A 20,868-nucleotide genomic window follows, 5' to 3' on the forward strand; every position below is an offset into this window, starting at 1 on the left:
GAATTCTGCAACACCTCCCAACAAAAGAGCCTAAATCCATGCGAACTGGCTCCATATTGGAAGATAAATGCACGACGCTCTCACGAGAGAATCATCTCTCTATCTAACATCACTCCATCATTAATTTGTGGGTTCATCTTCATCCTCTTCACGTTGGAGCAACACTCCCCACAGAGGAGTTGAAATGTTTGTCTGTTTGCACCATTAAAGCTGTAATTCAGTCCATTGTGCTCAAGCCCTTTTTGGTTCCTCTAACATTTACCATCATTGCGATTAACAGAGGAGAAATTACTGCTCAGATTATCTGCACACAAAATCCACAGTGAGTACAGGACGCCCTCTGATGAAGTTAGACATCCTTTATTAAACTGGATACTTCAAAAATCCATCCATCCATTTTCTTCCCCTTATCCTGTTAAGGGTCGTGGGGGGGCTGGAGCCTATCTCAGCAGCCTTCAAGTGAGAGGCAGGGTTCACCCTGGACAGGTCGCCAGTCCATCTCAGGACCAACACATAGAGACAGACAACCATTCACACTCACAGTCACACCTACGGTCAATTTAGAGTATCAATCAGCCTCGTCCCCTCTTGATGTCTTTGGACTGTGGGAGGAAGCTGGAGTACCAGAGAGAACCCACACAGGAACAGGGAGAACATGGAGACTCACACAGAAAGACCCCATGCTGGAGCCGGGGCTCGAACCCAGAACCTTCTTGCTGTGAGGCGACAGTGCTGACCACTGCACCACCGTGCAGCCTCACTTAAAAAATGAATAGTTAATCTCCTTACTCTTCTGACCCAGTGCAGCACTCACCAGATTCTTTCTGCATTTGCATTTATTCAGTGGAAATCTTTGTCTCTTTAATGTCATTCCCTGGTCAAAGAAAGACAGTAGAAGCTGGAAACATATAGTTACCATGATCCATTTAATTTGATCCCTTTCTTTGGGATCACTTTTCATATGATTTACCATAGGAGCACTTAAAGGAGTGTTGAACATGGCTGAGCACATAGTGGAGTAATTAGGTTGGTGGGTGGACAGAAGCTGGTGTCTGGAGCATCACTCCTCTCAACTCGTAGCAACCCTGCATCTACTTACAAGCTTAAATTAATGACCTGCCTTCATCAATTAATGACCTGCCTTCATCAATAAGCCCAGCATCAATGCTGAATACCCCCACATTGAATAGATGCAGTGTGTGAATGTGTGTTTGTAATTAAAGAGAAAAAGCAAAGTCCCTCTGTAATTACTAACCAGCGTGTATAGATAAAGAGGGAGCGGAGAAGACGAGTGACAACACCTCAGCTTCACCTCAGTGCTGCAGAACAATCCTGCAAAATTGAGCTCAAATAGCGCGACAGATGTAAACTGAGCATATGCTGCTATCTGGTGGCTGTTAGTGGAACAGCAGCAGCAGTTTGGTACGCTGTGTAAAAGACACAGGCAAGCACACACACATTCACAGGAGGCAGATTAAGCCTTTAAGCCTGCAGATGAAAGAAGAGAGTGATTATTAACTTTTTATGCCTCTCCGCCGGCTAGAGCTGTGGCCGGGAGGCATGATGTTTTCGGGTTTCCCGCCTGACCTTCCACAGGGGCTTTGATGCAGCAGTGGTAGAAACACTAATAGTGACAAATACAGATACATCTGAAGTTTAATCTTTGAGAACAGCTGTATTGTGATTTGGTTTAGTAATCGTAGCTTGCTGTACAGTACTAAGACAAATACACACCGATGTACTATTGCTGTCAAACTGGAGCAAGAGATATGGCTGTATCCATGACAACTGTCTGTCAAAGCAAAGATCGTGTTTTATTTAAATGGGTGGAGAAAGCATAGAGAAAGCTCACACGTACCACAGACACAGGTGGCTGAGACCAAGCTGATACCGAGGTTTGACTTTTCTGAGAGAAAAAAAAACACGTAATTGTAGCTTCAAATCTTTCCTCCGTTCCACCATGCATCCACCAAAATTAATTCATCAGCAACAGTTTTTGAACTAATTGCTGAACTAATCCCTCCAAGTGTGTTAAAAATGGATTATTTCAAAATGTCCAGGAAACATGTCCCATGTGTCCTCCCAAAGTACTTGCATAAGAGTAGTTTTCCAGAGAGATTTTTTATTACTATTTAAATACGAACTTGTAATATTATATTCTTAATATATCTCACACTGTTTCACTTGGAGATAAAATGTTGTCCCTTTTGCTCAGACAGTCATTGATTCATAAATGAATGAAAGAGTAAAATCACTTGTCTGTCTCTGCCTCCATTCTTTTGTCTCTTTTTTTCTCCATCCCTCTCTTTTCTTCCCTCCATTTTCAGAAGGAGAGGAAAGCAGGAGGTTTGTTGAAGCTCTTGTCAGGGGCGGCAGCCAAGAAAAAACCTCGCTCCCCTCCTTCCTCTCCACCCACCCACGATCTCTCCTTGGCAGGCCAAGGCGCGGTGGCCACTGACCCCACCCACCATCCTCACCACCACCACCACCACGCCCGCTCAGGTTCATGCCCAATGGCGTCGCAGGGCCGAGCCGGCTCGTGTCCGGTCGAGATTGACATGGCGGGGGCCATGGGGCTGGAGCCTCTGCACAGGAAGTCTGGCTCCCTGGATACCAACTTCCCCTTGTCACCCCCGGCAACAAGAGCTGGCAATGCTCTGATGGTGCTTCGACCTGAACCCAAACCCCTGTCCAGGGAGAGGTGTGTGTGCACTCTAACCCTCTCATCTTTGTGGCCCAGCCTCTAATGCTTTTGCTACCAGAGTGTAAAAAGTGGATGTACTGATGTATTAAACTCACTGATGGTTCAGAAATGTCACAAGCGTCCTCAGCAACAAGCCCCTTCCCTCCACTAATCAAGCTGCTCATTTTAACTTTGATACGTTTCAGCCCCCATCATGTCCTTCTTGTTGGTGCATCATCTGGGATTTAAATCTACGCACGCCTACACAATATGTGAGCTGACGTCCCTCGGCACTAAAAAACAACAACATTAAAGGATTAATAGTGCAACCTTTAATCTCCTACGGCGATACACCCACACACAAACCACAAGTAAACACAAACAGTCACAGAAAATGATGCACGCTGCTCCCGTGGGTGGGTGTGTGTGTGTGTGTGTGTGTGTGTATGTGAGTGTGAGAGAATGGGTATGACTTAAGCAAATTTCAGGGACTAAAACCAGACTGAAGACCAGTGGATTAGGGAGACAAAATGTCTTCCATATGGTAAAATGCCGATGTAAGGCTCAGTGTTATATTTAGGTTTAAAGTAAGTCTCAAAGAAGTTGATGTCAGCCTACTGCATGTGAAGAATATCCTAAAAGTATCAATTCCAAGTGGAGGCAGTCAAAGCCAAGTTGTTTCTCAAGTGGTTGAAGAAAAAGCTATTCATTGATCACACTGGCAGAAATTTAGTCCTCAACAATTTCTAAACAATAAAATACGAGCCACAGTGTTTCCAAACCCGACTCACAATTACTATCAGGTCTAACAGGTTCCTCAAACTCTGTGGTGATGCCCGTTGTGTAACAACTGCCTCTGTGTGCGTCAGGTATCGTGTGGTGGTTCCCTACCCGCCCCAGAGCGAGGCAGAGATTGAGCTGCGGGAAGGCGACGTGGTGTTTGTCCATAAGAAGAGGGAGGACGGCTGGTACAAAGGCACCCTGCAGAGGACGGGACAGACCGGCCTGTTTCCCGGCAGCTTTGTCGAGAGCTTCTGAAATGGAAAAAAACAAACACTGTTCCTGTTTCTGTGTCCCAAAAAAGGCACACACACACAAAAGCTACCAAGTTCTTACTCTCACACAAAGGAACACACACACACACACACACACACACACACACACACACACACACACACAGGAGTTGGGCCGATGTTGGTTTTCCAACTTGCCTTAAGAAGCTGTTCACCTTGAAATATGTACTTTGTCTGGATTTCAGTGGTTTTTCAATCTTTTTACATGATTTTTGCAGGATAATCTGACAATTGGACTTTTAGGTATTTTCCGTGTGATGGTTTTGCTTGACCCCGCACAGCATCTGCATTAACAACGGGCGACCACTTGAACGTGTGTTTAGAGAGACCACAATGATATGTAGATGCAGCAGGTCAGTCCATGGCTGTGATTAGTCATCAAATGAGTTCCTGTAAAATGGTGGATAAGCAAATTTCACTTCTTGTTACATATTTAGGGTCACTCGCGCAGCTCAAAACCCCACTGTGTCATCTACGCTTCAGCAAAAACATGTTAAAAAAGTGTTCTTTCATTATGTTTAGTATGTCTTATGGGGGGGATCCCTGTCCACCACATGTCCTGCAATGAATGGTGTCCTCCAAGGCTCCCTCTTCAGTCCCTTGCTTTTTTTTCTCTTTACACCAAATCTATCGCATTATTTCCTCTCATGGCTTCTCCTATCACTGCTCTTGTTGATGACACTCAACTCTCGAGGTCATCCTGGAGAACCAGCTGTGCCGCTCAGGTCACACTGCAGCAACAGCACGCTCCCGTAGGTTCTCCCTCTACAACAGCTGCAAAAGTCAGCTGTTCTCCGCTGAGGACGCAAGTCAGGTTTTCGTCCAGTCTCCCACCTGGACTACTCTAACGTCCTTTTGGCTTGGCTCTCACGTTACTCTCTCCTGCCAACCACTCTACTTCCATTCTGTTCAAATAAATTAAAGACGATGATACTCACCTACATCAGACTGTACCCCCCCCCCCCCAAGAAAAAAAAACAAAACTCATCACGCCCCCTCAGTTCCTCCACCTTCCCAATCAGGAGAGATCTAAAAAACTACCTCCTAGACTGTGACTCATTCCTTTCTGAGAATCGATGGTGAGTCTACCTCTGAGCCCCTTCTATCACCACGGCCTGCTTAGAGGCAGGGCAGGCAGATGTTTTTTGCCGGCCTCTGGAGCGAGTCCATCTCTGACACAACAACCCCTTCAAACTCGTAAGGGAAATGCAAATCTACACAGGCACAAGTTCAAATGGATCAGTCCTTTTTGACAAAAAGGAAAAAAAAAATTCGCATTTAAAAATTTAGCACAACAACATGAAGGGTAACAGTCTTCAGAAACCCATATCGGCCCAACTAACTTATTTTCAGGAACGCCATCCTTTGAGCTACACGGGAAGCTGGCCTGCTTTTCACCCATTTACCCAGGACAACGTTGAGATCATCAGACTTATCGTCTCGACCCGTGATGTCCACTACTGAAGGCACACAGACTCCAAGAGCACAGAAACGACGACCATGCCTCCCCGCCCTCTTCCTCGGCTTCATCCACCAGCAAACATTAGCACAAACAGCATCAGCTCGGCTTTTGATTGATGCCTCCGAACTTTTATCTGTTGTGCTTTCTTTGTTTGTAAAGTAAACGTTTAACACGAGGTGATGAGGGAAGTGTGTTGTAACCACATCTCCGTGTCTAGTTTGTGACAACAAGCGTTCCTTTTCAACTCGATCTATGTTAATAACAACGCGTTCCTCTGTTTTTATATGTTCAAATTGATATTCGTGTTGTCTCAAACTAGTCATGCTGTGATCTGTCACTGGATTTTTTTTTTTAATTTAAAAGCAAATGGTGCAAAAAGTACAATTTCAAATAGATGATTCATTTTTTTTTTTCTATTTATGTATCTTAAGTCGGGTTATACGGCCACTTTTTTTTTTTAAAGGTTTTCCAACATACGCCCACACGGATGGGTGGAAGTGAATCAACTGGCTTTCTGAATGTAGAGGGGAAGAGAAAGTTACGCCAAAACTCTTGAAGAATTGATAAGGTTGTTTTTTTTTTTAATCTATGAACGTAGAGAAAGACATGCACTATGTAATATTTCATACAACCTGCCATTACATCTGCACAAACAGTATTTTACGCGCTATTTATTCGACAAATGGGATTTCCATTGCTACTCGTCTCATCTTTCTGTTTTAAAAGCAAATATATTTCGCTTTAAGATGGAAAAGGAAAAAAAAAAATGTGAAAATTCCAAAACAAGCCCACATAAAATCCAGTTACTGTACTAATGTTGGTCCTTGAACATGTCTGTTTGGAAATGCAACATATTCTGTCACAAAACAATAATTCTACTTCATCCGCCTTTTCTTAAGATACTGTTCAGAGCTTCGTCTGACAGCAGCAATACTGTGATACCAAACGATACTTGTGGAGAAATGTACAGTCGAGGGGAAAAAAATATTTGGATTCAACTGCCAACCTTTGACAACAATTATTCCTCTGACCTTGTCGACATTTGACAAGTATTTTTGTACTGCGTCGTCAGCGAGTGTATAGTCTGCTTTATGAATTTCTACATCCTCCTGAGAGTCAATCCAGGCTTGTCGAGTTTACATCCAGCCACATCTACCTTTTTCCCCTGTTTCTGGAGATTGAAGCACAGCGAAAATCAGAGTCAGACTTCCTCAGTGTGGGTGTGTGTGTGTGTGGGTGTGTGTGTGTGTGTGTGTGTGTGTCAGAGTCAGGGCTTTTAATACACCCATGCATTGGTAAAAGCACAGATTTAGAGTATGAGTGGGTTTTTTTTCCTCACCTGTTTCAACTGCACACAAGTGAGGCTCATTGATTGGCTGATCGGACTTTTTTTTAAATTGGCTTTTTGTATTCATCGAACTGGAGTCACTTTTTAAACATCTCTCTCTCTCTCTCTCCCTCTCTCTCCCCCCTCTCTCTATCTATCTATCTATCCATACATATACGGTATCAAAAAACATTTATGATAGAAAATAACCCTTCGGAAAGCCATCGACATGCAACCAGAGCACGACACGACGACTGGCTTTATCACTGTGTAGATTAAAAGCTGTCCAGAGTGTCCAAACACTTGACATTTCTTATTGCTGCAGATTGAGCACCCAGGCATAACATTTTCTAACAAGCTATCCAGACCTGTAGAAAACAAACACACACACACACACACTTCTGTTACTCTGCTTTCACTCAGATTAATGAGCTGATAAAATGATCATTTAATTGTCAGCTCCTTTTTTTCAGATATTTCTGTGTGAACCTCGGCCTCTTTAGTGTCTGCCGGGTGACGCAAAAGCACAAGTGAGGGGGGGGGGGAGGGAAGAACTCAATCCATTTTTGGAAAGTGAACAAAAAAAACCAAAACGAAACTTTGAAAGTGAAGAGCCAAACAGTTGTTACAGATACAGTTGTCTGCCGCGGTCTGCTGGCAGTGCACTATGGGTAATCCAGTCCATCTGGAGCACCAATTTAGATTAAGATTTTTCTCTCTCCAGGAGGTCACAGGAGACTAAGTCGACTCTAACACACATGAAAGACTGCCATGTATTCATCTCCACTGAATCCGGTTACATACTGAATCCTTACATGGTGTTTTAGTTGAGCGAATTAAAGGTTTCCATTTATTTTTCATGAAAAGGGTAAAAAGTTCATCTCTAATATCATCAGTTGGGAGATTCAATCAAAAATAACCGGTATTGGCATTTAAAATCTGTCAGTCAAACCCGAGTGCCTCCGAATGCTAACACACCCGAACAACTTTCTCTCTCTCTCTCTGTCTCTCCCTCCCTCCTCCTTCCCTCCCTCCTCCTTTATCAGCACGCTGAGCCTGCTGCTGGTGGTGGGGTTTTTTTTTTTCTTCTATCAGCTCTCTGACCTGTTTGACTTGATGACACGAGCCGTCAGATCCCAGAGCAGCTACGCACAAGCGAGGTTTCCTTCTCCCTCTTTGTACGTTCCTCTGACTCAGATCCAAGCACAGGTCGTCGTTTGTGTAGCAGATCTCAACCGCTGACGTCGGGAAACAACTTGAACTCCTATTTTATTCGTGGAAAGTTTGGTCTCAGCTTCCTGGTAAATGACACTTGAAGACACGTGGGCGTGTCGTTATTGGTTCGCTGTAATTAAAACCACTCTGGTGCACATTTAAGGGCGGCCCAATTGAACTTACACCAAATTGTGGTGTGGTGCAGAAATGAATGCAAAAACCTGGAAAAAAAAAAAAAAGGTTAGCGTTGCTGTACGACCGGTTCCTCCGTCTCAAAGTCAGTGGGGGTTTTTTTTGTTGCTGTTAGAAATAACGGTCGCCAGCATGAGGCAGAACTACAGAAGTTTTCGGGGAGGTTAAACGTCAACATGCGGAAAACAGGAAGCTGTAGCTGCAGGAGGGTGTTCACGTCGTAACTCACACTGCAGTTCTCAGGAAAGGCAGTTGTGATAATAGTCATAAATAATTGGCCCAATACAATTTTTTAAAATACATTTAAAAATTATTCATTTTTGTGAGATTCTCTTTAAATATAAAAGATCCCTAATTATTGATCATTTTTGAGGGGGAAATAAATTTGGTAAAATCATTGCAAGTAAATAATGCAGACTTAAAAAAAGGCATTTCAACAGTGCGATGCGTTTTGTCATAAAGTTTCAGTTTTGGCTCTTCGGGGGAAGAAGTTTGGTCGATGATCGCGATTTCTGCTTCCAAAAAAAAACACAAAAAAAAAAAACCTAAAAGAGTTCTTCATTCGTTTGCCACACAGATTATTTTCTGCTGTGACTGAAAATCCTATGTAAAAATAAAATCCCATTAGCTTTTAGCTACGAGAGAGCCCACAGCGATGCTAACGATGCTGAGATTGGCCGACAAAAACCCGTCATTCCCGCGCCGTTCTGTCGCCCACTCTCTTTTTGTCCTTCCAGGAAGCCTGAGTCCTCCCCCTACCATCCTGACTAGATGTCCGGCCCTATCTGTCTCTATGGATACTTGTGAGTTTGAGCGTGTGTGTGTGTGTGTGTGTGTGTGTGTGTGTTGGGGGGGCCCTCTGTATGTAGCTCTTTACATGAAAAAGTTTGTGGACGCTTATCAGGTCTGATGAGTACAGCAAGCAAGACAGTAAAAAAGTATATATATATAAATATATATATATATACATAAATATATATAATTCTATATTGTGCAAAATATTTATAGGCCTTTTGTGCCATTGAAGTCATGCTCTGCGCTGGCCACGCCACGCGCTCTCTACCATGTGATCATTATACATTGTCTTGTACTGATGACCCGTGGTTGATTTGATTGTTTTTTCATGTCAAGTGCATTTTTCGCAATAAATGCCTTTGTTTTAAAAGTGATTTCCAGCTTCTTATCGCTTGCGGCTTCATAATGGATCAAACAATACACACTTTAGTACTCGGAAACCATGGCAAACACATTACCTCTATAGCCCATTAGGGTTTCCCAGGCACCCCTTGAAGGAATCATATTATATCCAGCTCTAATTATAATTATCAGCACTCACAATATGCTCATTATGAGCTTAGGGATGAGCAACAATGCACTTACGCCAGAAAGTCTATTAAGGTCTTTATCATTTACAGGCAAGCAGGTGAAGGATGTTTGATAGAAATAAAGCTGACACTTTTCCCCTCTTCTCTCCATCTCTTGGCCTCCTCAATCCTCTTCGCTCCCCTCTCCTTTCTCTCCTGTGTTCTCACACCAACACTGGCACGGACGAGGTGTGTAATTGGTAATTTCAGAGCGTCACCAGCACTGCCTTTAAATGACAATCTCATCTCTCCCAGCAGCCGGGCCTGTCTCCAGTGATCACCTTCATTTGCATTTAGAGTGACTAGTAAACGGTGACGAGGGTGTGTGTGTGTGTGTGTGTGTGTGCGTGCGTGTGCGTGCTCAGAGGTATGACAGCTATCTTGGATGTAAGCGCACACGGAATAACTCACATTTAAAGCCGGGAGGCTGCAAAGTTAGATCAGTGAGATTTCTGATGTTGACCTCTGGGAGGGAACCCGAGTGAAATCCTCCCACCCAGTGAGTAGTTTAAGGTGTCTTGTTCTCAAACACACACTTAGTTACCAGTTTGCTTTGGTGAAATTGTTCCCCTCGGGTGTCCTCCTCCCAACCCACCGGCGAGGTGCTGCAGGCTCCTGCAGGGAATCGATCAGCATTCTTTTGCTTTGCGCCAAACCCGTCTGTCTCCCTGTCTGTCTGTCTTATCTGTGTGCCAGCGTCGAGTCAGATGAAGGGCAACTGAGCTGGAGGGTAAGACACTGCGGGGAAGAGAACAAGACCTCACGAGCTGTACAGGAGTGTGCGTTTGTGCTCAAAAATAGTAGGTGTGAAGCAGGGAAGACGTTAAGCTGCTGCGTCTGTCGCTACAGCAAAAGGGAACAGTGTGATCATGCTGGCGCCTCCAAACAGGTGATTAATGCCCGTTTTTACCAACAAATTTTCACAACTGTCCTCAGCCACCGAGGACCATTTGCATGACTGCACACTCTGAAAAAATAAACAGAGAAATCTATCAAAAGTGGCCAGCGAATTCTCAGTACCGGCAAGGGGGTTCCGTCCAACATAAACATATGAAAACATGCAAGGCGAGAGATTTTTCCTCAGGAGAACCGAGCTGAACTACCATGAAACTTTTATCTTCAACTATCAAGAACTGAACATTTCCAATGAGACCAGAGGGAGAAGTGGATTCACACATCAAAGTTCCACTGAACACCCGACAGATTTAGAATCTAAGAAACTCAGAAATATTGTAAAAAAAAAAGAAAAAAAGAATGAAACAAAATCTTTTCCTTTGGTAAAATTGCAAGGACACCTGTAACAAACGTGACTGGTAACCATATTTAGAGGATGACACGATGCTGCACTGCCCCGGTCCTGCTGTGGCCTGTTTCTAGAAGCGACGGCAAAAGGTCGAAACCACGACAATCAACGAGACACCTGAAGAAGACGACGCCAGGGTGGCGTGGACACGAGTGAGGTGTAGAAGACCCGACGATCATGGGAGGGACAGGAGTGAGGACAGAGAGCCCAGCAGGTCAGAGAATCTTTGGCGAAGACGCCACGATGAGAGGAACATCGGTGAGCGTGCGCAAGGAGGTTGGCGCAGTCGACCCCAGGATGTGGAGAGGAACCCGGATGAGGTTGGAACGCTGCGGACACCAAAAGGGAATTTGGAGAAGACGACGCCAGGCTGAGGAGCTGAAGAAACCTGAGATCCCCCAGGGAGCGAAGTCAGACCCAGGATCAGGTTTCGTTCAAGCATTTGGGCATCCTAGAGCAGTGAGCTGTCACTCATAATAATATCTGATTATTGATGTAATAAAAATCTTCTTACTTGAGTAATGTTTCTGGAGAATACTTACTCCCACCATTATTTTTGCATGCTATCAATGTATGTCATGTCCTTGGTTTTGTAATAAATTCACTATTAATAGGTTTGTGTGATTTCCTTTCAGTGAACCGACCTTTGTGTTTCAAAATGAGCATTAAAAATAAAATGACATACACTGGTGATGGGGGATGGGGGGGGGGGGCTCCCTAGGGTGCTGAGTGGCTGGGGGCTCCCTAGGGTGCTGAGTGGCTGGGGAGCCCTAGCAGCTGCTAAGATGGCGTGATACTGTCTTATTCTCCCTTAATTTGAGTGACAGATTGAGTCTGGCGAGATTTGTTTTTAGGAAATTCTACTAACATGGATGACGAGAGACACGATGGGACGTTCCTCCGCGCCATACGACCTTTAACCTTGATTTGGTTCTACGCCTGGAATTTCGAACCCCTAACATTCAGGGTAAAAACAATCTGAGTGTGCGAGGACACTTTCTGAGCGTCGTTTTGTTTTACCGGGGTCATTTTACTCGACCTCCATTGTTTGATGTTAGTTTTGTTAACACGGATTAGTTTGCACCCGTTCCCTGCAGATTCTAAAAAGAAAATAAAGAAACAAGAGCACATTGGTCACCCGGCGAAGATGCGAGGAGACAAAATCAGCATAATGAAAACAACAGCAGTATGATGACAAAATCACAAAGATTTATTTAGAAAGAGGAAAAAAAAAAAAAAGGCTCCCTAGTAACACTGTTTATTCCATAAATACGAGTGTAGTACAAATGTATCTAGAGCTTCTCTCATCAGGCACTGGTGTGTTTCCCTGGGTGTACGTGTGAAGTGTATTACTACAGTAAGCTTGACACAGGTAAGGCACAGATACAACATAGCACTAGTGAGACCATAAAGTGACAGTGTGTGTGTGTGTGTGTGTGTGTGTGTGTCTGTGTGTGTGTGAGTACATGTTGGTTTAAAAAAAAAAGAAAAAAAAGAATCACACTTAAGTGTTCTGGTTTGCTCTTAAAAAAAACAAGGTGTGAATCGTATAAATGATTATTTTTTAAAAAAAAGCCTCAGATACATCACCTCCCCCCACCCTTCTGAAAGAGTCAGCTCTTCTCAAACAGACTGCATTGCTGACAGTTCGTGTCAGGAGGAAAAATAAAGAGAGCAGGTCAAACAGAATATATACGGTTGATATAGTGTAAAACATATGTAAAATACTGTAACATGTACCTTGTTCAACCAAACATCAGCCTCACCAAGAAGAGAACTGTACAGAAAAATGTCTGAAATTACTATCCCTTTGGAACCATGTTTGTGGAATGCTTGAATGTGCCAGTAGCTACAGGTATTTCTGGCTGGAAGTTAGCATCACCATCGCTTCCCTTGAGAGGGAATTTTACATTAGATTTGGATTATTGCAGATAGTAACCTCTGTGGATACGAATGTTCACAAGACGTGGGTTTTTGTTTTTTTCAGCAATATTATCCTCACAAATGAAGACTACTTTTATGATTTCAGAAGCGTGAATGCAACCGTTAGCCGTAGAAAGCTAACGTTACGCTAAACGCAAACTACAGGACAGAGGAATAACTTCAAAAACACCACAACTAGCTTTGTCCTTCGTGTTGTTGGCATGATGGCTTTTTATGACTGCAGTGTGTATATCACGAGCTCTTGTTAACCACTGATCTTATCTTAGGCATTTAACCAAAACCTACTGACTTTGACAGAGGGAAACCGGATGATCATTAACGCTAACTCACCTCCGGGTTTTAGGGCTCTTTCCTGCGCTGCTCTGTTCAACACTGTCATTTAAGAGGTATTTACAAGTGACTACCACCCTGATCATGCAGAAACCAGAATTACAAGCCTGTGGTCCTGCTTGTGAAGACTCACATGGTAAAAATCAACCTTGCATGGATCTGTTAGAAGACTTTCTTTTCTTCTTTTTTTTTGCTGCATTCAAACATGAAGCTCTGTGTTGTGAATGTTCCCTAACGGTACTTCTCTATCACAGCAGGGCAGGAGCAGGTTCAGTGCTCAGTACCGCCTGTTGCACGACAACTGCTGGGAGTAGGTGAATCATGATATCAGAGAAAGCCTTGAGTGGCGCATTAAAAACATCAGAGGGCTCATTACTGATCCCTCCACACGTGGAACTGAGGCCGTCCCTTATCTTCTGTAAAAGCCACTGCAGAGTTTTTAGCAACTGGACTCCTTTGATCTGTGCTGAGGATCTGGTGAGGACGCTGTGTTCATAAGCACCGAGGTGGTGAACCCCAGTCTGGGCAAAAGTACAAAAATAACACAGAAACAGGAGATACAAGGACATTATAGGTTAAAAAAAAAAAAAAAAAAGTTAAAAAATGAAAGGATAAATACAAAATATCAGACAAACAAGATCAAAATAACACAGAGGAGAGCGTAACACAGCATTCTTGGGTGCAGTCGTCTCAACTTTGGCACAACAACAAACTTTCTCTCTCTCTCTCTCTCTCACGTGCTGCTGGTGTCGTGGGGGTTTCCTGGTTAGTGTTCTGAGACTGGCCTCAAAGAGCTGGAGGGGATGTGACAGGTGTAAATGTCACGGGTCATCCTGGAGTTGAGCTCAGGTCCACGTGGTTTCACATGAAGCCGGAACTGACGGAGGAAACAAGAGCCATATTTACATCGGCACTGTGAGGATTTATTTTCCGGTAGATTCCATATTACGGCTCATCGATTTGGTGTGAATATCTTAAAACGGCGGTAACAGGATTTCAGAGGTAAAAGGAGAGAAAGACTCAAGAAGGGGGTAAACGTGCCAGAGGTCCATTCAGCAGAGCTAAACAGGCCAGGTTTGGATGCGTCTTATTCATGCTCATGAAAAAGTTGAGCTGCGATGCAAAAATAGTGACAGAAAGAAGTAAATATGTTTTAAAATGAAAAGAAATTTAGAAAATATTGAGATGCTTTCTCCGAAAACATTTGTGTGTAGAGAAAGAGCCGTTTCTGAGTGGAGTTTCTTACTTCTTACGGTCCTTATCCTTCTTGCCGTTGGCGGTGAGACTCTGGGCCTGTAGGAGCTGAGCAGCAGCGCGTCTCTTGCTAAAAGAACTTTGGTCGTCCTCCAGGAGTCGCTTCTTTTCCTCCAGAGCTGATTTTTCATCTGCATGAATGCGCTTCAGCTGCTCAAAACGGCTCTGCAGCTGAAACAAACACAGACAAGAAGAGTTCCCGTTACACATGCAGCAGGAAGGTCCTGATCGCGTTTAATATCTGCCAAGCACTGTGTCTAGTCCTAACATTTACCTGTCTGAGGATCAATGTCACGTTTAAATACCAGCTTTATCAAAAAACCCATTTACTTTTCTGGAGGTTCTTGTTCAAACTTAGAAGGTTAGAGAGAACATGAATGACAAAAGGATTTGGTTTCTTTACTCAGTAAATAAAAAGAAAGAATAACTGCGTCAAAGAGAACCAGAGGCTGCTGCTCATTGATGACCCTGGCTAACTTCACACGGACCGCAATTCTCTGATAACAAATGTAAAGTTTTATAGACATCTTTAATCTTAGTCAGAATATACAAGTGTGTTGCACTGGTGCATACACCTGAATCCCAAAATGAAGTCCGAGTAGGGATCTTGCTGCATTTTTGCAACACGTAGCGCCTCAAACTGCTCCACAACACACGGTCCAACTCCAAGTGAGTGTTACAAACTCAGCTCCAAAAACAGTTTTCTGCATCATCAGCAAGAAAAAACTCAAAATGTATCAGAAAAGGTTTCAGGTTCAATTCTGGAAGGAAACCCAGGTGCAGAATGTGGGGGTATAATGTGGGTGAGCATTTACCGGAAAGGAAAGGAGAACCCTAAATACCATAATCCACATGTTGTCTGATTAAGAACAAGTCAACTGAAAGTAGCCGGTGACAAGTTCTGTGTAGCGGCGTACCTCTCGCTCAGCTTCCTTCAGTTCTGCCTCCTTCTCCTTCACCCTCTGCACAAACATCTGCCTCATCTCGTCCTCCCTCTTCTGTAGCTCCACCAGGAACTCCTGACGCTTGGCTTCGTAGGTCTGCTGCAAACTGCTCACAAACACACACACACACACACACACACACACACACACACGTTAAAGGAATGACAGATCAGTTACAGCTTGTCATTTCTCTTTGCCTCCAGGTGTTGGTTGGTTGGCTGCCCACCTGACAGGTTTACACTCTGGGTCTGTGTCTTTGAAGCCCATCTCCTCCAGTTTGCAGCGTCGGTACAGCTCGTAGTGGCGAGTGTGAGTCTGCTCTCTCAGGTCCTCCATGTTTACGCAGATCAGCATCTCTCTGAGCTTCACAAAGTCGCAGTGATTCTCGTTCTCCACTGAGAGATGCCGTAATGAGAGGGTTTGAGAGAGAGTCAGCAACTTCCTCAGCTAGCATGGGGTGTGTTTCACTGCAGGCTTTTATCCACGAATGTGCCGATTTTAAAATTGCACAATAAAATGTTTTCGTGTCAGTCATCATGTGATGTCATCTACCAAGATGAAAAGCTCAACAGCCAATTAACAATGTTTTTATTAATGAGCCACAGTGTTATCCATCCATGCTGTTGTGTCAGCCAAGCCCAACACAATTACCTTGTACAACACCCCAAGGGTACTGACGAGCCTTCACCATCTTATTACCGACGCTGACTTCCTCTGTGCTGCCAACGACAGCAAATGGCAAATGACCCTGAAAAAACAACAACAACAAGACAACACCCGTGACATAAATATATTGCTTAGACATTTGAAACTAAACGGCAAGACAAAGAAGTGAAGGTGGCCCTCTGAAACGGTTCAAGTGCGAGTCCTCTTACATTCATAGTGGTGTTGACCTTGGCTACAGTCTCATCGTCCAGGGGGAACTGGTAGATCTGGACACCATTGCTAACCAGCTCGCTCATGATTTTGATCTTGAACTTGTGTAGCTCACTTTTGCTGATGGTGTCGGCCTTGGCGATCACTGGGATGATGTTCACCTGCAGGAGGGGGAGATACAGGTTCGTCAGTTGAAGTTTATATTCATTCGTTGCATTTCAAGATTCATGGAAACGAGGCTCAACTGTAAAGCAACATGCCACCAGGTTTTCTTTCTATTTGCAAAACAAGAGCGCCTCGTTCAACTCCAGCGTACTTCCTCTGTCCAGCTTCTTTGCTGAGCGTGAGTGAGTGAAGGAGCTGCCTGTGTCTCACTGAAACTCCAACACACAACAAAAGCCTTGTATTCAGCTCAGACACGGAGAAAAACACTTAGGCCGGCCTAGGAAACACCGATTTTTTTTAAATGTCATTCTAGCCACGTTTTTCTCATGGCAGGAAAAAAGGGTCCTATTGTTTATATTCCTTTTATTTTCAAGCTAAAAAATATTTTGAGCGATAGAAACCAAGGACGCCTCTGGCCCAGCAGCCCACTCTGGTGTCCAAGTCATCCCACATTCCTGTCTGTCCCTCTGTCTGTCTCTCAGTTATTTTGTTGCACTAAAAAGAGGCTGCATTACACAAGCTACTGGGACAGACCACACATTCTCTCTCTCTCTCTCTCTCTCTCTCTCTCTCTCTCTCTCTCTCTCTCTCTCACACACTCACACACACCAGAGAAAACAAAACAATGAGATCTGCTCCAACAGCTGTCTGAGTGACTGACTGTCTCTCTCTGTCTGTACGGAGATCCAACAAACAGCTCTTTTTCTACGTCTGTACAGTGACACAAAAGGACAACTCAAGTGTGTGTGTGTGTGTGTGTGTGTGTGTGTGTGAGGTGATTATAGCATTCCACTGCTTTTTCTACCCTTTTCACACGCAAATCCAGGGTTACTGACACTCCATAGCAGTGAAATCCCGCAAACGCACAAAAAAAACCCACAAGTTGCTAAACACACAGGGAGCATGGGAAAGTTTGTGACCAAGAGCGATGGGAGGGCTGAAGCCAGCAGCACTGCTACTTGTAAAACTGTCCCATTAATCACACTGAGTCTACCAAAGTGATAAGCTATAATACAAGAAATAAACACCAAAGCTGGGGAGAAAACGACTCAATACTCGTAAAATTGTCTTTCCATACTACAAGATTATTGTCCTGAACTTGTAAACAATTCTGAGTGAAAACCTCTGCCAATGAAAATGTCCTTTTTGAACTTCATTGTCTAATATCTGAAACCTCTTTCCAACCGCCTAAAAACCTGCTAACATCTGGCTTTTTTCTGCAGTGAGAACAAGTTTCATCAAAATTCCTTCCTGGGTCAAATGACCCTGCAGCAGACAAGAATGTTTATCAGCTGTGGCGTCAATCGGAATTGAGGAACACAAAACCTTGGTGAATGCGGTATTTGCGGCCCGCTACTGGGATATTCAGCCTCAAACCCACAAATGCCAAGCAGCCTGAGCTCTACTAGTGACACTGCACATGGCGGCAATGAAAGCCGATCACTGCCACCAGTAACTTCTGCAACTTTTTATCATCTCGACCGATTAATCAGCCTATCTGCATTCAAGCTCGCCGTGACATCGTTTGGTCTGTGTTTTCAGAAAAACAAAATGGAACACAGATAACAAACAGCAACAATAGACACACTATCACGGTCCTCCATGTTGCTCCATAGCTTTTTTGATAAGACCTTTCACTTCTTTCTAGTGTGTCGACAGCATTTGTGATATCAAACGTGACACACCACCAAAAACCAATACAACAACGTAAGGCAACTTCTCATCCACCGGGATGAGGATGAAACTGGTGTGTGTAAGGACAGAGATAGTGATTGATGGAAGAGTTAGTTGCTTGGCGATTGTGTCGTATATCAAGTGCGGTGAGACAGACAGAAACCCCTCTCCTACCTTGCTGTCTAGCTTCTTCATCGTGACGAGATCCAGGGATTTGAGTGAGTGACCTGAGGGGGAGATGAAATAAAGGCAGGCGTGGACCCGCGAGTCATGGTAGTTGTGAAGAGAGCGCTTGATTTTGAGCTCTTCCTGCAGGTAACTCTCAAACTGCCTGTCGATGTAGTCCACCACCGGCTGATAGCTACGGGGCATAGATACAGGCTTGATTAGAGGTTTAATGGTCACATGTGTCTTCTGTGAGTAACACTCCCGCTCTCATTCTCTCACCTCTCCTGCTTGTTCATTTGGTCTCCAAAGCCCACAGTGTTCACCACTGTAAGGCGTAGTCTTACATTACTCTCCTGCAGGTCGTAGGTTTGGGCCCGCAGCTCCACCTGAGGCTCAAAGTGAGATGACTCAAAGTTCTCGAAGTTGGTATTAAACAGAGTGTCCATCAGAGTTGATTTACCAATACCAGTCTCACCTGAAGCAAACAAAAAGATTGGACAGAGTTTTGAGTCAATTCATTTCCCAGCACAGATCTGATATAGAGTGAGCATCCGTGAGTAGCCCTCTAACACTGCAACGGTTCTAACTGTCTCCCTCCTGCTCTGAAGGACCTGATTTGCAACACAGCTCTATGGAGGGAAACGTATTGACAAATTTCTCCTGGTAGACACTTTTGTGCCATCACACAGTATAAACAGTGCTATCCCTGAAGGTCCAACACTCCCTCCTACTGAGTCAGATCAATACTGATCAGATTCAACACTGTGATTAAGGGTACCAACTCAAGCACTGACATTTTGGTCAATGGTAAAATGTATAGCCCAACTAAGGAGTCGAAGAAAGACATGACAGTCCCATTTATTGAGTTAAAATATTGGACAACATAGTCCAAGGGCTGGCTCCAGATTAAGTTAAATGTACTTGTTTTAAGTAACTTTTATGTAGCTTGAGAAAAATGCATCAATGGAATATATTCATAATGTGCTGAAATGTATGTAGGTATGCAAGAAAAAATAAGCACTCCAGTAGCATGGTGTGTGTGTGTGTGTGTGTGTGTGTGTGTGTGTGTGTGTGTGTGTGTACCGATGCAGAGAATGTTGAAGCAGAAACCCTGGCAGATGGACTTGTTGACCAGCTGATCTGGGAGGCTGTCAAAGCCCACGTGGCCTGCCAGAGACAGGGGCCGGACTGCCTTATCCTGGGGGAGACGTCAAAAATGTGCTAATTTTAGCATCAAACAGAAGAATGTCCTCAGTTGCCAGGCACAACCTCCCATCATTAAGAACTATTAAAAGAGAACAATGGCAAAAGTAACTAACATACTTTAAAAATGAGTCATACAAACGCCCACCCCAAGATTAAAGCCATATTTCTGTATTTCATTAACTTAGATACTGCGAGTTCCTCATGTTAAATGTTCTCTTCTGGACAATTACAACTAAATCAAAACCTAGCGTTCTATCTCAAGACAAAAAGAACCATGCGTTTAAAAGATGCAGCCATTCATTCTGTTTTACTCAATTATTACTCAATGTATTACCCCGGTAACAATACAATACATTACCTCTAACTAGTATTTTTGAAAGTAAAGACAGTTTATCAGAATCTATCTATATATGAGTATCAGTCCTGTGTTATGCTCTGGTCCTCTTCTTTGACATCAGCTGTTCCTCCTAAACAAATGTAAGATTTCTGATTCATGGGCTTTTCCAAATGTTTTAGAAATAACAAAATGTTACTTTCTATCAAAATATCATTCAGTAGGTACAAAATGTGAGAATCATATACACTTGGTTTTCAACAGACAACATCAACGTCAGAAAGTGTCAGATATTCGCTAGATGTTATGAACTATTGGCTGACAAACCATGATCACGCATCCACGTTTTGAAAGCATCAGAAACAGCAAATTATGAGTGGCCTCTTGACAACGAGCATGACCGACACCGACATTACAGTCAAGCTATGAAAACATTTCCTCACATAGTTTTTGTCTGATCGATCTTTATTCAACTTTCATCATCGTTCGACCCGCCCTCATCCGCACTGGTATTCAAGAAAAACCAGAGTCAGTCTACCTCAGTCATTGTTACCAATCCTCAGAAGAAGCATCCAAATTTTGTGACACATTATGCTTGTGGTAAACATGAAACGCTCACACAAGGGTCGACATCTACTACAGCTCCATTTTGTCCAACTTTTTTTGGGGGGGAGTGCGAGTTATTCATGCCAGATTCCATTCAAAAATGTAAAAAAGGGAGCATCTGACGCTACACAGGTAGCTCAGTCACACACTGGTAAAATTAAAAGGACCTCGCACTTTTGGTGAGCTTTGTAACTCCCTGCAAAAATAGCTGTGACACGGGGTGTTTGTCATTCAAGCTTCAATTCAAAACTTCTGACTGTTCGATGACCTGCTTGGTGTTTGAGCCAGCTAACGCCCCGAGCCATACATTATGATGAACGATGCGCTGAAACCTCCTTCAAACTTGGAAATCAGTGGACAAAAGCTGTGTTTGATTATGTTAACTGCCCATGTGTTTCAGTCTTTGTTTCAAGTTTAATCGCTTTTCGACGGGGAGTTTTTCTCAATCACTTGGAAGTCTGAAAATAGTTGAGAGGCTAGCGATAGCTAACTTCACGAACGCCTCGGACACTCCCTACTCAACTGTCATTGTCATTTGTTAACCGCAAAGAGGGAAATAAAATACTAACCGGCTGCCGAGCAACATCGGAGGAAGCCATGGTTTTCGACAAAGTTTACTGTTTCAAGTGGAATCGGGGGAAAACACCATAAAACCGACTAAAAACTGCCTTCTTCTTTTTTTAGAATCTTGTTCGGTACCGCCTCAGAGTGGACAGACTGGACTTCTCAAAAGAAGATAAGAATGAGG

The 20,868-nt window shown here is 43.7% G+C and overlaps 2 protein-coding genes across 5 annotated transcripts in view; one reads left to right on the forward strand and one right to left on the reverse strand.

Moving 5' to 3' along the window:
* The window catches only part of LOC147251903 (E3 ubiquitin-protein ligase SH3RF3-like), a 98,555-nt gene extending 89,456 nt beyond the window's left edge, over nucleotides 1–9,099 (forward strand). For 2 of the 3 annotated variants that reach the window (XM_086219881.1, XM_086219883.1), the window contains exons 9-10: nucleotides 2,328–2,701; nucleotides 3,553–9,098. In XM_086219881.1, the coding sequence (XP_086076007.1) occupies nucleotides 2,328–2,701; nucleotides 3,553–3,721 (543 nt within the window). In that variant the 3' untranslated portion in view covers nucleotides 3,722–9,098. Of the gene's footprint in view, nucleotides 1–2,327; nucleotides 2,702–3,552 lie in introns of all 3 variants that reach the window. The other variant, XM_086219882.1, reaches the window with a different exon arrangement.
* A 2,993-nt stretch (nucleotides 9,100–12,092) lies between these two features.
* septin10 (septin 10) lies at nucleotides 12,093–20,837 on the reverse strand. 2 transcript variants are annotated; one of them, XM_086219884.1, is made up of 10 exons: nucleotides 20,690–20,837; nucleotides 19,058–19,172; nucleotides 18,254–18,449; nucleotides 17,981–18,167; nucleotides 15,967–16,128; nucleotides 15,743–15,839; nucleotides 15,318–15,486; nucleotides 15,065–15,197; nucleotides 14,140–14,318; nucleotides 12,093–13,770 (listed from the first exon to the last, which is right to left on the reverse strand). In XM_086219884.1, exons 1-10 carry the CDS (start codon nucleotides 20,717–20,719, stop codon nucleotides 13,755–13,757), a joined length of 1,284 nt encoding a protein of 427 aa, XP_086076010.1. In that variant the 5' UTR covers nucleotides 20,720–20,837; the 3' UTR covers nucleotides 12,093–13,754. The 2 variants fall into 2 exon arrangements, with proteins under 2 accessions (XP_086076010.1, XP_086076011.1); XM_086219885.1 differs by lacking the exon at nucleotides 12,093–13,770 and having other exon boundaries at nucleotides 14,136–14,318.
* Nucleotides 20,838–20,868: the final 31 nt, after the last annotated feature.

This window comes from Aulostomus chinensis, chromosome 12 (genome assembly GCF_037954235.1).
Source record: "Aulostomus chinensis isolate RoL2024-O1b breed Wild chromosome 12, RoL_Achi_v1.0, whole genome shotgun sequence".
NCBI classification, from domain to species: Eukaryota; Metazoa; Chordata; class Actinopteri; order Syngnathiformes; family Aulostomidae; genus Aulostomus; species Aulostomus chinensis.

What these genes read in the sequence shown, in the direction of transcription:
- septin10 (XM_086219884.1), bottom strand. Translation starts at nt 20,719, where the DNA reads ATGGCTTCCTCCGATGTTGCTCGGCAGCCG. An exon ending in AGGTCAACACCACTATGAAT is followed by an intron (nt 15,840 to 15,966) that starts GTAAGAGGACTC and finishes TTGTTTTTTCAG; the next exon opens with GGTCATTTGCCATTTGCTGT. An exon ending in CCAGAGTGTAAACCTGTCAG is followed by an intron (nt 15,198 to 15,317) that starts GTGGGCAGCCAA and finishes GTTTGTGAGCAG; the next exon opens with TTTGCAGCAGACCTACGAAG.